The sequence below is a fragment of the Panthera pardus genome, unplaced genomic scaffold (genome assembly GCF_024362965.1).
Source record: "Panthera pardus isolate Hobbes unplaced genomic scaffold, ASM2436296v1 HiC_scaffold_8, whole genome shotgun sequence".
Taxonomy (NCBI): domain Eukaryota; kingdom Metazoa; phylum Chordata; class Mammalia; order Carnivora; family Felidae; genus Panthera; species Panthera pardus.
In genome coordinates, this window is record NW_026527013.1 from 47,042,111 (window position 1) to 47,058,882 (window position 16,772).

The 16,772-nt window shown below is 41.1% G+C and overlaps 1 protein-coding gene across 6 annotated transcripts in view; it reads left to right on the forward strand.

Moving 5' to 3' along the window:
* The window catches only part of ITPR1 (inositol 1,4,5-trisphosphate receptor type 1), a 327,038-nt gene that overhangs the window by 210,083 nt on the left and 100,183 nt on the right, over nucleotides 1-16,772 (forward strand). For 2 of the 6 annotated variants that reach the window (XM_053897548.1, XM_053897550.1), the window contains 4 exons: nucleotides 4,569-4,604; nucleotides 5,744-5,794; nucleotides 11,165-11,297; nucleotides 13,329-13,519. In XM_053897548.1, the coding sequence (XP_053753523.1) occupies nucleotides 4,569-4,604; nucleotides 5,744-5,794; nucleotides 11,165-11,297; nucleotides 13,329-13,519 (411 nt within the window). The remainder of the gene's footprint in view (nucleotides 1-4,568; nucleotides 4,605-5,743; nucleotides 5,795-11,164; nucleotides 11,298-13,328; nucleotides 13,520-16,772) is intronic. The other 4 variants (XM_053897549.1, XM_053897551.1, XM_053897552.1 and 1 more) reach the window with 2 other exon arrangements.

Genomic DNA, 16,772 nt, shown 5'->3' on the forward strand with positions numbered 1-16,772 from the left:
GGTGATCGTGTAAGTCACCTTTCTAAAGTGTAAAGTGCTGTGCTAACTGACCAGATGATTGCGATCAAATACTCCAACTTGAGGTGGAGGCGTGGGCAGAACAGTAATCCACCTCATTTTCGCGTATGTGTCTATGAAAGGAAACAGTGTTTTTAGATAAGTATGTGCTATAGCTCAGTGGAACATGCTGCGTTTCTTCGTATTCAAGATGTGATCCCCATGTAATCACTGTCACTTGGACCCATGGAATCTGCAGAGCCACCTGTGCCAGCTTGGGCTTCCTGCATCACAACAGAAGAGCTAGAGTGGCATGCCCACTTGTTCAGGGTGGCTGCAGCCCGCTAACGTCAGCCCTCAGCTTACCCCACTTTGAGCTGCTTCTGCAAGCAAAGGATGCCACCAACGGAGAATTTTGTAAGATTCACTTGGGGTGGGGGGGGGGGGGGGTGGGGGAGAAGAGAAGAGAAACACAAGAATTATTAAATTTCACCTTCAGGGGGCGTTCTCATGACGTCCAACCCAGGGTGGAGGTGTCCTACTTTTTTACATTGCTGTGAACTGCTGGGTTGGGCACCTGCCAACATTCAGGCGGCAGTTACATAAGAGCTTCTTTTTTTCCTGGAATTTAGGCTCACTGCTGATGTGTGACCTTCAGCAGCAATTGCCAATAAATGCACTGGGGCTGTTTACTGTTAGACACTAGCAACCATAGAACAAGCAAGCTCAATTCAGAGCATACAGAAGCTGTTGCAGAAATCTCTGGATGATTTGAGGTTTTTTAGTGTTTTTTTTTTTTTTGGTAGTTTTTTTTTTTTTTTTTAATATCGTGAGATTATTCCACAATGACTGGAATTGTATAATTAAATCAGATGTGTTTTTTAAAAATGAATTTATCTGAGTTCCGATGAACGTGTTCTGTAAAGTAAAGGTGAAACTGTCATTGGGACTAAATGATTTTTACTTCTTTGTTTCTAAAAACAAATACCATTAATAAAGGGCATTGTGTTAGCAAGTGTGATGGTTTTAAATTGTTCTGGTAAAATGCTTAGGTAACCTATGTCAGCTCAATTTTCTTTAAAGCTTTCTGGTCTCTTAAGGTGGGTTTGCATAGGCTCATGAAGGACAGGTTCCTGCAAACATATTTGCAAGCCTGTTCACTGTTGGCTGCTTGGTTGGTTTCCCCCTTTGAGGTTTTGAGTGGGTGAAGAGGAACCAGAGGCTGATTCAGGGGTACTGGAGTTCATACATTCCCTTTGGTGTGCTGATAATGAGGATCATAATACGCTTATATTTCTTAAACTGTATTCAGTTTCTACTAGGGATGGTCCATGGAAAAAGACTTCATCTTTCAAAGGAAAATTCTAGAAACCTATGGTTAATAGGATGATTTATGTTGATGGCAGCGGAAAACAAAAGGTTTTGTTTTGTTTTTTTTTACAAGGCTGTGGTCTCTGCTAGTCTGTTGGAGGCATACATGAAATGTATGTATGTATGTGAACGGATAGTCTTGTACATACACCGGAAATAGGTGTATAGTCTAGGAAGACTAAGAGCTGTTTTTTTTTTGTTTTTTTTTAAGATGAGAAGGTATGATTTCCTTCATTTATAGTAGAACTTCATCCTTTTATAAAGTGCTAGGTACGTCGCATATTGAAAGTGAGCATGCCAGTGTCTTAGAAGCACATAGGTAGTTACCACTCAAGGACCATAGTTGTGATGCCTTGATTTGTGGCCTCATCCAAGGACACTTGGGATTCAGTGACTTGAGATTGATTTTGAATTTGTCTTTCAAAGCCAATCATTTAAAATCTATTTTAGTTTAAATTCGTTTAAATTTTGCTGACCTTGTCTAAAAGCAACGGGAAGACTTAAGATGAGAGAAATAAGAATAGGCAGTAGGGCGCAGTAGTGGGTTTCCAAGTTCAAAACCACACAGCATCAGACTGTTGTGCATCATCTGCTGGTTCGGGAGGCTTTGCCTTGATTGAAGGTGTCAGCACCTGAAGATAGTGACTGATCCTGGGAATAGGGTGGGAAAGACCTGACTTGTCCAAATTCAGACATGACCGTTTTCTCTCTCTCAGCATCCTTCCTTAACATTGAGGATGATGCTTCATGTAAAAAAAATTAATTTTATAATGAAAATGTGCTGAGAAAAATAACCTCATGCATTTACTAAACATTGTCAATTGCTTTTGGTATTTATGCAGCTGTTATTTTATTTGAACAATGTAGCTTATTAGGAATATGCTTCTATTTTTCAAAATTTCAAGTAATTGCCGTGAAGTAACCTCATCCTCAAGGAAATAGAACTGAAATCCTCATAGGAGGGAGTGCTGGCAAAGGCCGTTGGAGTTTTGTTGTTGTTGTTGTTGTTTTTACCAAATTATATGCCATGTATAGTTTGGCCTTTGCCATGCCTGAACTCATTTTATGTCCTAGCAAGTTGTCTTATTTAGGGGACTGGCTCTTAAATGTTATGAAATGAAGTTTACTAAAAATACACCAACGATTGTTTAATGTTTTAACTGGAGGAAACCCTAAAGAATATGTGCTCCAGTCTCCTCGACTGCAGGTCAGGACATGGAGGCCCAGAGAGGTTCAGTGACTGGCTCAGGTTCACATAAAGCCGGTGCCTGGATGAGCTTCTGGACACATGACCCTGTGGAGCACGTTGGGTGTTTCTATTCTGTTTCATGAACGGATAGCATTGAAAAGGTGTCCTTCTGTTTACATAATGATTCCCAAGGCTGCACAACATCCTTTGTTGTCTCAAAAGGCTTCATGAAATGTTCAAGGAGAAAAGATAATTTTAATGTCATTTTTATCTTGGAAATTAATTGCAAAACAAGCATGACAGTGGTCTAAGGAAGCAGTGGACTGACTGTACAATCATAAAGCCTATCAGAGGCCACTGATGCATGAGTGATTAAGAAATAGCCATATACTCCCTATGAGCATACTAAACGTACTCACGATGCTTCTTCGGACACAGAGATGTCAGACAGGAAAATTGACAAAACTGAACCAAACCCCACCACTTCCAGGTTCTCTCTTCTTCATTTCCTTTAACTTTTGTTTGGATTGGGAAAATGAGCAAGACGGTAGCTCTGGGGAGTTCCTCCAGTAAACCCATGCCTAGAATTCTTTTGTTCTAATCATACAGGATCACTATAAAAGGATATGTTAGTGAGAATGTAGCCAGAGATGACATGTTTTTCCATTGATACCTCCAACTGCTCTAAAATGTATGGGCCATTACCTTAATTCTCCTTTTTCTTCTGTGTCCCTTTCGCACTGAGATAGCAAAAATGTTCACACAATGTTAATTCTTTAGCCTAAAGCATACCAAATAAAACAATAAAGTGTTTTCTTGGGTTGTGATATTATTTATGTCTTGAAAAGACCTATAACTGACCTGGCCATACTTCCTTCCGTCTGTCCTGCCACTCTGTGTATCCCCACCCCAACAGGAAGCTCAGTGCTCTGGAGATACATTTTTTCCTTCCCCTGAGGTTAGGGGAGTTGTGCTCATGTCTCAAAATTCTTCTGTCCATTATTGAGTGAGCAGCCCTCTCTATATGTCCACACTGTCCCTGGAGAATTGCTTTAATCTCTGTACTTAAAGAGATCTCCTATATTTTTTTTCTTCATTTTACCTGTTGGAAATAGAAAACAAGATACATCATGATGTTGTATAATAACATTCTCACATCAAAAACATCGTTTCCATCTAGGGGATCAAACCAAGGGGGTGGGTAGCATTGAGAGCATTGAGCTGGATTGAGACACCACCAGACTTCACAGGTATAGTCCTTCTGTGCTTTCAACACATCCCCTGGCTCACCACCAAACAGCCACAACCGAGCCTCAGTACAGGTGTGCTATGTCACTGGAGCACTGCTAAGGCAGGCCAAGGTCACTCCCTTGCAGCAGGAGCCTTGGCCTCATTCCATAGTCCCAAACTGCACCTTGAACCAGCCAGCCATGCCCTGTGCGTGACTTTGGTCCAGGGAGGTCTGGGTGGGGTCTGGCAGTTACATCTGACATCAGTTCCCTGCTTGGAGCACGTGCCCTGTGGAGGACAGATTGGTGGTGCTGTCTTTGGCAACCTTTGGACCCTGGGAAGGAGACTGCCCCCGAGACCTCTGTTGTCATTACCCACCTGTTCCTCCCTCCCTGTACCTTTGCGGATAGCCCTGGAATAGCTTTTCCTCTCTTGATGATCAAAACACAGGTGTGCAGCGGTTCTTTGTTTGGCATCCTTTTTTTTTTTTTAAATACAGATTTGCTCCTTGGTCATTAGTAGTCTTTCGTTTCTTTGCTTATTTCAAATAAATTTCCCTATCTCGGGCCAATTGTTCTTCCAGCATGACCACATTTAATCCAATTTAAGAGAGAAATTATCTATCTCCCTGCCTCAGTTGCTGAAGATGTGGTATAGCCAGGTCACCTCATCTTTGATCTTGCCTTCTGTGTTTTGTCCTTGAGTGTTGGTCTCTGGACTTCTTTGTACCCCACGAGATTCAAATGCCATAACTAACATGATTTGTTTTACTCCCAACTAGCTACCACAAGCTCCGGATTCTGAGAACTCCACAGAGGTGTGTGTTGCTTACCTATATTTGCAATGACAGCAAATATGGGTGCTTCTCAGTTGTCCTGGTTGAGTGTCTGAGTTGTTGTGGGGGAATTTCTGTCCTGGTGGTAGATACAGGAGGGAAGTCTTCTAGCTGGGCTGGGAACTGATGGTTTCTGTAACTGAGGTGGCTCTCTCTGTAGAAAGAATGTTCTGAGTTGCTGGAGGTAAACCAAAGTGTCCCTCCAGGTGAGGAGATAGGGCTCTGTGAAGGCTTTCACACAAAACTGTCTCCCTCTTGAAATGTTCTTTTGAGAGACTCTGGAATGTCAAGACCTTTCTTTTGTTACACAAAATAAATTCTGGGTCCTGTGCAGAGATGATGCACATTTGAAGTTCTGGATATTAATGTATAGTTTTGGTGAAAGCTGCTAATATAGTCAGTTTCACATTGCACTCTTTCCCTTCTTCTTGCTAACCTTGTTAAATGAGGAACTAGAATTAATTAAGGCATCTAAAGTCTTAGAGATGCTTTCTGGGGCGGCATATTTCTAACTATGAAAATTTACTTTCAGAAACTGTGATAAAACCACAGTAGGGTAAAGCATGAATGAAGCGCACTATATTTAAAAAAAAAAGTCTAATGAAGATCTTAAAAATGAAACCGATTACCAGGTAGCTGAGTTGCAATGTGGATGCTCTGTAATGATCAGTCTCTAATACGCTGATCAGAGCACGTCACTGTTAGCAGCTTGGATTAGAATGCTGTGTACTGGTGGGTCGGGGAGAGCCAAGGTGCCGTGTATGTGTCTGTTCAGAAGTGTGTGCATTGATGTTCTTATGCATGTGCCATGCAGTTAATGCATGTATGAATTGTGAGGACCTGCCCTGTTATGTAAAAGTACATAATATAACATATGGCAAAAAAGTCATAAGTCTGCTCACTTTAAACAGTGCATCAGGGTTGGGGACAGGACAATTGTTCAGCATTCAAAGTAATCGAGCATTAATATGTGTCTGGGAAAATGTTTTTAAGGGCCTGTAATCCTTTTGTGTAACTCTTTGCTCAGTCTGAGCTCTTGGTGTGTTTCATTTGTGACTGATACTGAAGATGGTCATGTCTGCCTAAGTGTTGTACTTAAAATGGAATTTCTGCATGCTTAGCAGGAACTTGAACCGAGTCCCCCCCTGAGGCAACTGGAAGACCATAAAAGGGTACGTAGTCTTGGATGTTGGGAGCTAATGACCATAACACCTCCCTCAGCCATACACTATAATTTAAAGACAGCTTTTGTTGGTGTTGATATTCTTAAAGCGCTAACTGGCTCAGGACCAGTCACAGCCATTTGTATCAGTGAGGGTAACTGGAGAGTCTCCCTCTTACCTACCTATAGGACCAGTCTCAAATAATGACCAGCAAGCTAATAAGCTTTTCGTGACCTCTTTTATTTTTCTGTAGTGGCTTTCTAGTTACGTGAAGTCATAAATATTTTTTTGTAAGTCATTGATGATCACTATGGGTAATTTATAATAAAGTATAGTGAAAAACTTGGTAATTGTACTACTCAGCTATAAAAACAGCTAACGATATATTTATTCTGCTCATTTTTTACACAGATGTGAATGTGTGCCCTTGAGCATTTTCACTGTCCTTGGGATTAGTCTAAGTGTACAACTTGTGTACCTTTTGTCATTCAATATTATATACGGTCATTTTCTTTGAAAGTCTTTGAACGTTAATAGCTGTCTAAAGTTCCACAAATAAGCAAGTAGTCTGTCATTTTATCCCTTTGATGAAGAAATGAAATGTGTACAACTTTGGATAGATTCCTAGAAGGGGCACTCTTAGGCTAAAGGATAGACACTTTCTTAAGGTGCTGATTATGCATTGCCAAACCATTTTCTACAAGGCCTGTATACATCATTAGCATGCTGACCAATTCATGTTATTCATGTTTGGAAGATAAGCAGATATCCTGGGCTTCTGAGTACTTATCATATACGAGTGACTGTGCTAAGCCTTGTACATACGTTAACTCATCAGTTTCTATTAATGCTGACCTTAACCCAGTGACACGGCCTTCATCCCCATTTCACGCATTAGGAAACTGAGACACAGGCAGCTAAAGTACTTTACTCAAAGTCATGGAGTTAGAACACAAGCAGTTATTGCAAAGATTGCCTTGGAATTGTGGTCTTCAGTGTCCAGAGGGCTTAGGCCTGAGATCAGGGGGCAGCCTGGTGCACCTTTGCTCTGCTCACACGCTCCAGCCCCTGCCCGGTCCCACTTTGTCCCAAATTCTTTCCACTCTTCTGCGATTCTAATTTCTCAGGCTATGACCAAAGAATAGCTCCCAGAGAGTTGGCATTCAACCCTTCCTCTCCAGCATCCTGGATCTCTTGCAGTTCATTGAGCGAGGGCCCCTTGCATTCCTGTGTTTTCTGTCCTTGCCTGTCCTATAAGAATTACCATGGGCCTTAGAAGTAGCTGGTAAGGCCGTTATAGCTGTCCCTCACACCCTGGGTTCCCAGGGGGCACACTGTTGAATGCTGCGCAAGCATGTCAGCTTTAGAATTAAAAACAAGTTTAGGTCTCCCTTTGCCAAGTCCTAGCAGTGTGATTTGGGCCTCAGTTTCTTCTGCTGTAAAATGGGGCCATTAATAGGCTCTACCCCCTTAGGACTGTTCTGCTGGGGTGTGCACGTGAAGCACTTAGCACAATGACTGCTCTATGACAAGAGTTGCTAACTGCTGTAGTTACCTTCCAGCTTGAAACACTTCAGTGATTCGGTATACACTAGTAACAAAAAGCAGGTATGTTAAAATCGAGGCACTACCTTAATGCTGACTAAGATGTGAAAGGCCCACCACTCATGTGAGAGGGTGATCTTTCCTGCAGCACATGATTTTTAAGTGCCTGGAACCTGGGAAGCCAAAAGGTTACTTTTTCTCTCCTGTGTAAGTGGCAATGTTAACTCCTTAGTGCCTTGTTCAACACTTGGCTATATTTCCACCTGTCACCTTAGCCACTGGTCTGAGAGAAATGAAACTTGTGTGAGCAAACTGCAAGGCAGGAGCTTGGTTTCATTACTCTACATCACTGGTCTACCATTTTTACGGTTTTAAAATCACACTTCCTGCAAAAGAAACTCTTGGCCTTTGCCTTTACTCAGTCTTAGGTAATAATATGTGTGTGGAGTTACTTACCAAGACAAACATCTGATACTTGTTTGTGTACTACAGGTATAAACTGCTGGGAAAAAAATTACTCTTATTTTTTAAAAAGGGCTGCATGGCCAAATATTAAAACTGAAGAAGTAAGGTTATTTGGGGAGTTCGGGGGTTTTGTTGTTGTTGTTGTTGTTGTTGTTGTTGTTGTTTTTCCTTTTTTGCAGTCAGGTTTCTGAGCCTAGTACCCTGAACAGTTTTGTGCTCTTGAGTAATTTATATCACGATGATTAGGAAGGCTTTTCTCTGCGGATTTTAATTTTTCCTAAATTAAACCACTGGCTCAGAAAACAGAATTTTTCTTCAACCTAAGTTTTTACACTAGGGATTTGCATAACTTTTTATAATGTTGTCCATTTTCTTTTTTCCTTTTTACCTAAAATTATCAATCTTTATTCTTTCAGAAAAAGGAATAAATCTTGACTTGTTAAAAAAGAAAAGAAAAAAGGCAAATCCCACATGCTCTGTGGGTTTTTTTTCCCTTGCAGCTTAAACTTTTGTGTGTGTGTGTGTGTGTGTGTGTGTGTGTGTGTGTGTTTGTGGAGAGAAGGTGAGGTGAATATGTGCCAAAAACCTTATAATTAAAAGGGAAAAAAAATAAAAGTTCGTAGGGTAGAATGTACGTGTGTGTGTTTTTCCATAATTAGCACATTTCATGATATTCTCTTATGGGGGAAAAATGTACCATTTGATGCATCAGTTGCTATGGTAACTGCCAGGGTTTTTCTGTGGAAAGAGAGACAAAATGGTAATGTGAGATCCCTCTGTAACTTCAGTTGGCGTCCAAGCTGCATAAATGTGAAGTTCCTGTTCCTGGAGTCCACGTGTTCCCAGATGGCATGTGCTCCTTTCTTCACCTCCCGCTTGCTTGATTACAAACTGACCATAGTCTTGCTAATTCCCCTCGAACTCAGAAGTGGAAAATCTGAGTCTCTCCTTCCTTAAGTGGGATTATAGTGCAAAGGCTGGGGTTGACAGTTGCTTAAAGATGCGTGTTTGTCAGTTGGTCACAATCGCCCTGCTTGTGACTTGACCATTCCACCCTACGATCCTCCAGATGCTTTTGCCAGGAAGGCTATATTGGCTGTCTTCTGTGATTGCAGCTCTTAGGTCTCAACTCTGTTGTCAACCTCCCAGTCCCTGTGCTGCCCAAAGGGATCCAGTTAGAGACTTGGGGTGGTTTACTGTCAACCATTCCCTATTGTGGAAATTCAGTCTGTATGTTACTGAAAGAAAATCAAATAGATACATCATTATGTTGAAAAAAAAGAAATCATATTCAGTCTCCTGTTACCTTCAATGTGGAGGTAACCTTTTCTTTCTCTTTTTCTTTTTGAGTAGGCTTTTTTGAACTATCCTTTGAAATTTGTATTTCTCTTATGAAGTCAGCCTTTCAGTAGTATTGACATTTTAACAATATTTATTCTTCCAGTCCAGGAGCATGGAATGTTTTTCCATTTTTTTGTGTCTTATTCAATTTTCTTCATTAAAAAAAAAAAAAAAATGAAGTCACCCTTTCAAATCACCATGCTCTCAGTGACTGCTTTGGAGAGTATCAATGTGTTTGTACTGGTCCTGGAGACATAAACACCAGCAGAGCTAAACCTTTATAACAAAAATGTGGTTTTCTAAGCCACTAAAGACTACTGTACCAAATGCAGTCCATTTAAAAAGTACGTGAAAATCTCAGAAATAACTTCCCCATCGGAAGCAACTCTTGGAATTTTGTATTTACAGTTGTTCAAGGTGGGAAACAAGTCTTATGAGCTAATAGAAGCACCATTCTTTGCTGAACTACGATGAGAGACATTTGTGGGTGGAATGTATAGAAGAAAATAGAGATTTTTCCATTTCCTGAGCTTTGAATTAAGAATCAGTACTGCCCACCCCCTCCTCTCCTGTTTATCCCATCCCAGTTTGTCCCTGGGGTCTTTGACCAACCGCATGAATTGAGAAGAAAAATTTGGCAGTGTAGCCCTAAGACCTTACATGATTTTGGCGCTGAATTAAGGAGTTTTCTTCCTTTCTCCTTGGTTCCCTGGTCCCATCTCCCTCTGGCCCCCAGCCTCTCTGCTACTCTCAGGGACCTTCCTGGCCTCCTGTCTGCTCCATCCCATCTTATTTTGCAGACACCCTACTTGAAGTCTCCAGACCTATTCTTGGAGCTAATTAACAAATCACTTTAAATTCTACTGGCTCATGTTACCGTTGCAGGTCTCTTCAGAAGAACTCTTGAGCCTCTATTTTAGACACCTGCTATATTTCAGCACGCCTTCTCTCTGCTAGACTTCTCACTTACCCCTCCTGATGATGTGCCAGAGGAACTCCAGGCCTTACTACTTTGTCCCTGGGAAAGAGTGTGGGGGAGAACCATACAGCCTCTGACTTTCAGAAGCTTCCAGACTGGGAGGTGTCCTGGGAGTCACTTAGCATAACTGAAAGTGGAATAGAGCTGAGAATAAAATCCTGCTGCTCTGTGCCGCTTTGCCAATGTCCCCGCAGTGTTAGAGAACAAATCACAGTTTTATTTATTTATTTTTTTGGTTGGAGTTGTGTGAAAGAGATGTTATGTCTTCTGTCCAAGATTCTTTTGATGGTTATATTTTTAAAACATTTTATTGCAGAAATGTTCAAATACATACGAGAAGAATCAGAAAACTTTTAAGAAGCCACATGCATAACTCGGCTTCAACAACCATCAACTCCTTGCTGCTTTTGTCTCATTTATATCCCTACCTATTCCCTTCCCTTATTTCAAAGCAAATGTCAAATGTCGTTTCATCTATGGTGCTTATTTTTTGAATGATGTGTCTGATATCTGCCACTTATTTTCCATAGCATTTTTCTTCACCACTTGACCCATTGACTGTTTCTATTAGAAAGGCTTATGTTCAGCTTATCATATCATTATGCAGTGTTACTTTTATGTCTTAGTATTCTCTTACAATCTTATGAATAACCCTGTGCCTGGAGTAACATTTTTATATTGCTATGTGAAAGGTGACCTGTAAAAGTCTCTTTTTGTCTGAATTTTATTGGCTTACTCCAAGGGATTTTTTTGTTTTTGTTATTGTTAGTTACCTTTCAAAATTAATGTTCTGTATTTATCACCGTGAGAGAGAGTACTTGAGATACTTAGTATTCTAGATTGCTGCTTTTTTTTTTAATGATGTGGTTTCCTGAGAAAATATTGAAGAAGTTAACTTTACAGTTTCCAAATGCTTTTATTAATAATTTATTTTTTCACTGAGTGAAACTGAGCCAATTATAACTGAGTACCTCTGTGTTTTTTGAATATTAGTAGCTTAGTTATGCATTGAATTCAGAACCTGATTTCATTATCCTGTTTGAATTAAGGGTGAGGCGCTCAGGCAAATTTTGGTCAACCGTTACTATGGAAACATCAGACCTTCAGGAAGAAGAGAAAGCCTCACCAGCTTTGGCAATGGCCCGCTGTCACCAGGAGGACCCAGCAAGCCTGGGGGAGGAGGTAGGCTGTGTTGTGTGCTAATTAGCTGCACGTGTGAATTGAGTGTGCCACGTAAGAGCTACATGTTTCTACTTAACAGGTTGAAACTCTGACAGATGAATTTGGGTTGCCAGTGTGTTTTCTAGCAATTCATTTTGCCTTTGGTCTACCATCAAAGTGATAGCTAAAAATATTTCCCTGCAATTAGATATTGGCTAAGACTCTTGCCCCTCTTTCCAGTACAGCAACCCTCTTGGTGATTTTTGAATGACTCAAGGAACTTGATTTCACTGCCTGTTTTCTTGTGGTCATTAGGAATCATTCTTCCCATTAAATAACAATGACGTTAGCAACAAGGATGGCAAAAGCTCACATTTATGTTATAAATTAGTGCCAGGGCTCTCCTAAGTGTTCTACATTCTTGTTTGCTCCTCTGAGTTCTCCATTCTATGGTGGGTAGTGTTGCTGTCCCTTTTTAACAGAGAAATTGGAAGCTTCTTAGTGACTGGCCTATAATTTGAACCTTGATAGAGCTAATTCTAATGCCTATGCTGTAAGCCTCCCAAACTCTTAAGAGAGTTTTTCTCCCCACTACAAAAAAAAAAAAAAAAAAAAAAAAAAAGTCCAGAATTGCATAAAAGTAAATCCTTAAAGATGTTACAAAACATGGTAAGCACAATTACAGGTAAAAGTTGCAAGTACATTGAACTCATTGTGGGTATTGATTTGAGTTTGGGGTGGGAGCTCATTGCTTGAAGCACAAATGTGACTTGTCTGATTACCTATCTCTAATGAAGACTGTTACGGACTGCAGATTCTGTAAGTAGCACCAAAATATTTGGTGATTAATAAAGTTATCCTAGCAATTTCTGGGAAAGAACCTTGAGTTTCTCTCCAGATAAAAACTTGAAACATATCTGCTTGCTTCATGGGGTTGAGCAGCTTCAGTGACGACACACTTTTCAGACCATTTCAGGAACAGGACCTTCTCATTTCATCTGAAAGTTCCCAGGGATTCTCAAGCAGAAGTTCCTCACATAACATCTCAAAACGATTTCACTTTATTTTCTGTAGTGGGGTCACTCCACAAATATGAGGCCTGGGGAGGCATTATGAGGGTGTTTGGGTGTTTAGAAATGCACCAGAGACCAATTCTGCTTTAAAAAGCTGTAAAAGAGAAGATCAGCAACCCAATTTGTACTCTGCACTATGGATGTAATGGATCCAGATAGTCAAGACAAGCAGTGTAAAGGAGGTGGCATTTGAATTGAGGTCTGCAGGGAAGGACTGATGGCTGATTTTCTTTTTTCTGAAATTAATCAGTGTCCCCACGTACATTAATGTTTCAGTTATTGCCAATAATAGTGCCAGTCAAGTTCGTAAATAGGCATTTTCTAAGCACAGTTGGAATCCATTCCACTAAATGACACAGGCCATGTATTGTTAAGTTTATTCATGTCATCTCAAGCTCAGTATGGATGGGAATTTCATTTGTTTCCTCCACTCTCCTATCCCCAGCTCTTGGCTCCATGCCAAGCATGGAGTAACTATTGATTGAATGAATGAACAGGTAAATTACGGGAAAGAATGAGTCTGGGGTTAGCTAGGGCGGGTTTGTTAGAAACAGGGCTAAAGTGAATGTTACAGTCTTTGTTTTCTTAGGAGTGTTCTAAGACATGTATGAGTTTGATTTATCTCTTGAACTCAAACTAGTTCTTGATAATTCTGCACTAAGTCACTGTGTTTTAATGCTAGGGAGAGTCTTGACTGGATGGCTTTGGGTCTCTTGCTGGAAATATATCCTTCTTCATCTTACCTGCCTACATTCAGTTACCATCTCTGCTACTCACAAGCTGGGTGTCCCCCTTGAAGACCAGTGACTTCACCTCTGTGCTAATAATTAGTACCTTCCTTGTGGGTTTTTTTTAAGAAGGTTGAAGGAGATAATACTGTTACAATGTTTAGTGCATTAAGTGTTGGTCTATAGTAAGTATGCAATACACGTTTGCTGCTCTGATTGTGGTTAATAAGAACAATATTCCATCTTCCTAGCGGGAGGCTCTGGGTCCAGCTCCACAAGCAGGGGTGAGATGAGCCTGGCTGAGGTTCAGTGCCACCTCGACAAGGAGGGTGCCTCTAATCTGGTCATTGACCTCATAATGAACGCATCCAGTGACCGAGTGTTTCATGAAAGCATTCTCCTGGCCATTGCCCTTCTGGAAGGAGGCAACACCACTATACAGGTAAGAAGGCAGCTTGGTTTCTGTGTGGCATCCCCACTGAGCAGGAAGAGAATCTGTTCTGGGAGCCAGGCACCTAGGTGATGCCAAGATCTTCTACAATGGAACCCTCGTTCTTAGAGTACAAAATTCTGTTCTTCTGAAAAACGAATTCTACCAGTATCTTCCTTGGTCATTCAGTCATAGTTTAGACTTGGTTTCAAAACACGAGTCACATTTGAAAATGATAAACTGCTAAGGATGTATGAAGAAAATTGGTCCAAGATCTGGGGCATGGTAGGATGCCCATAAATGTTTGTTCAATGAATGATTGAATGAAGTGTATTTACTTTTTTTATCCAAGATCATAGAGGATCCCATCAGAGGATGACTAAAAAAGAGTTTAGACTGTGTGTGCTATTTGGATTTAATTTTTATATCTGTAGATAATGGCTATAAATTTCCCTACCTTTGAAGTGAAAAGCTCAATACAGCCATTTGAACTAATAACACCAATTTGTACTAACTGGGAAAAGTCAGGCGAGGTTAGTCAAAGAGGTGTAGATGATTTTTTGTTAGCTGGATATATATTTTAAAACAATAAAAACTTGATAGAATTCTTGACAGAAGTCCTTAATAAGTCAATTTTAATAAATTTAATAATATATTTAAAATTTTCACGTAGAAATGACAATTAAAATTATTTCTTTAAATATTTTATCCCGTTCATCATGCAGTCTTCCTTCTTTGTTGGCTCTTGAATAAGGGTTTGCTCACTGTGTGTGTGTATACACATTTTGATTAACAGCTTTATTGAGATATACCAATACGCCATAAAATTTACCCTTATGTGTATATTTGACATTAAATTCTTGGGCTTGAACTTAAATTCAGAGTCTTGATCAATGGAGTCTTGGTTCTTTGTGCAAACCAGCCAAGGACATGCCTTGCTGTGGGGAGGTTTGCCTGGGCCAGGTTGAATTTCAGCCCCTGCTCATTCTCCCAGACGCCCTGCTGCTTGAATACGCTGTGCAGCAAACTGTGGTGGTCCTGTCTTCTCACCTCCATTCCCTGCTTGCCCCAACACACAATTCTGAAGTTCATTATTAGGCACTTCCCTAACTGGAGATTTGTGCCAGGGGCACAGTCCAGTGCTTGCCTGAGTCATCACTTGCACCGGAGTTGTGACAAGTTGGGATTGCTGATTTTGTCACATGTGAGTCTGACTGCGAGCGTGGATGGATCCTGTGGTCATTCTCCTGAGAATAGGGCCCACTTATTGCCCTGTTGGAATGGAAGCAGTGTCAAACACTCCTTGTTTTTCAACCACCTGATTTGCATTGACTAGATCAGTTGAACTAAACATGTATTGAGTGCTTTGTGTGTACACAGTGCTTTAGTAGGAACTATAAGGCAGTGGTTTGTAGACACTGGAGCCAGTTGGCCTATGAGAAGGTTCTCCAGGCACAGCCAAGTATAAAAAATGGAGAGCTTGGGAGGAGATTTTCACAAACCAAGTAAATTCAATTTGAAGGACCATCTTACTATTTTATTTCTGATATTATATCCTCTCCAATTTTTCTTTTAGCTCCAAAGTCTTTGCTTTAATGAAAAGATTTTGATAGCGGGTGACAGGTTTTTTTCCCCCTCTGGCTAAAGAAAAAGTTGGAAACCCTAGGTTATTGCTTCCAGTTTTTTGGAAATTGCAGTTTTCTTTTAAAGCTTTACTAATTAGAGAAATCCTAGAATCCTAGAAGCTTAGTCTTAGAGAAACTGAAAAATCTAGCAAGAATACAAGAATGCAAACACATGTATTTTTCTCAAGGATAATGGTAATGCCATCTAAGGTAAGAATGATAACACAGACCCTCCAAGGAAGAAGTAACGACATCTGTGTGAGGAGTCAGTGAACGGTTGTTGTTTTTTTTTAAATATTTTTTTTTTAACGTTTATTTATTTTTGAGACAGAGAGAGACAGAGCATGAACGGGGGAGGGGCAGAGAGAGAGGGAGACACAGAATCGGAAGCAGGCTCCAGGCTCCGAGCCATCAGCCCAGAGCCCGACGCGGGGCTCGAACTCACGGAGCGCGAGATCGTGACCTGAGCTGAAGTCGGACACTCAACCGACTGAGCCACCCAGGCGCCCCAGTGAATGGTTTTTTTGATGAGATTGGCTTTGAAGGATGGCTGTGGGTCTGAAGGGTGGAAATGATGTGGAACTGGGTCATGGGCCAGCTCTTTTGTGCTGCTTGGGAGGGAAGAGGAGGCCCAGGGTGCCGGAGCTGGAGGGGTGCTGGAGAACAGGAATTGGGTCCGTCACACTGAGCAGAGCTGGCGTAGGGTGGTGAACGGGGACTGGCGGTGGGTGTTAGAGTTTGTATGCAGTATAGGGCAGCCTGTCAAGGACCTTGGTGCTGCCATTTAGGACTACAGATCTGGCAGTGTTGGACAGGTGACATGAGAACAGGATCCAGAAGGTGGCAGTTCAAATAAGTAAGTTAACTAGCAATAACGTAGGTGAAAGCTAACAAGAACTTAAACTGAAAATAATTCTATGATAAAATTGGTCATAATGTGGGAGAGGGTATTTTCTAGGATAGGCACTTTTTGGGGTGCTAGAGATAATTAACGTCTCCACCTAGGGGGTGAATACACGGGTACATACCTGTTTCAAATTCAGTGGCCCATACAATGAAAATTGGTGTGCTTTATTGTACATAAGTTATACTTCAGTAGAAAAAAAATGGGGAGAAGAAGAGGTACTGAACCTAGTGGGGCAACAGGCTCAGGGACGGGATATCATGAATGCAGACTCTCCAACACTCCCTGCTTGAGACTGGACCCTAGACTCACTGATAGTTGGTAAATGCTGGCCAAAATGGAACCTAAACAGATGTGGAAGATGAGAAGATCAGAGGTCTCATTTGGCTCTTTGAGGCTTAAAAGCGTCTGGATGAGGAGAAGCATGAAGGCACCGTTAATTAAGGAATAATGAAACTTGGAAAGGGCTCGTGGGGGCTGAGGGCCGCTGGTGCTAAGGCTGGCTGGCGAGATGGAGTCTGCGGTTCTGGCAGGATGCCGTGTTTTTCACAGTGTACCCCTCATGATGATGGCAAGGCACACAGAAGCTGTTTTTCCTTCAAGTTCTTTATCTTGTAAAGTAATTATGAATATTAGTTTCATGTTTTCACACATTTATTACTCATAAGCTCAGGCTCCAGATGAACTGCCACAATAGAGTTCCAATAGTTCAGCCTTGCAGGGAGTGGAGATGTTT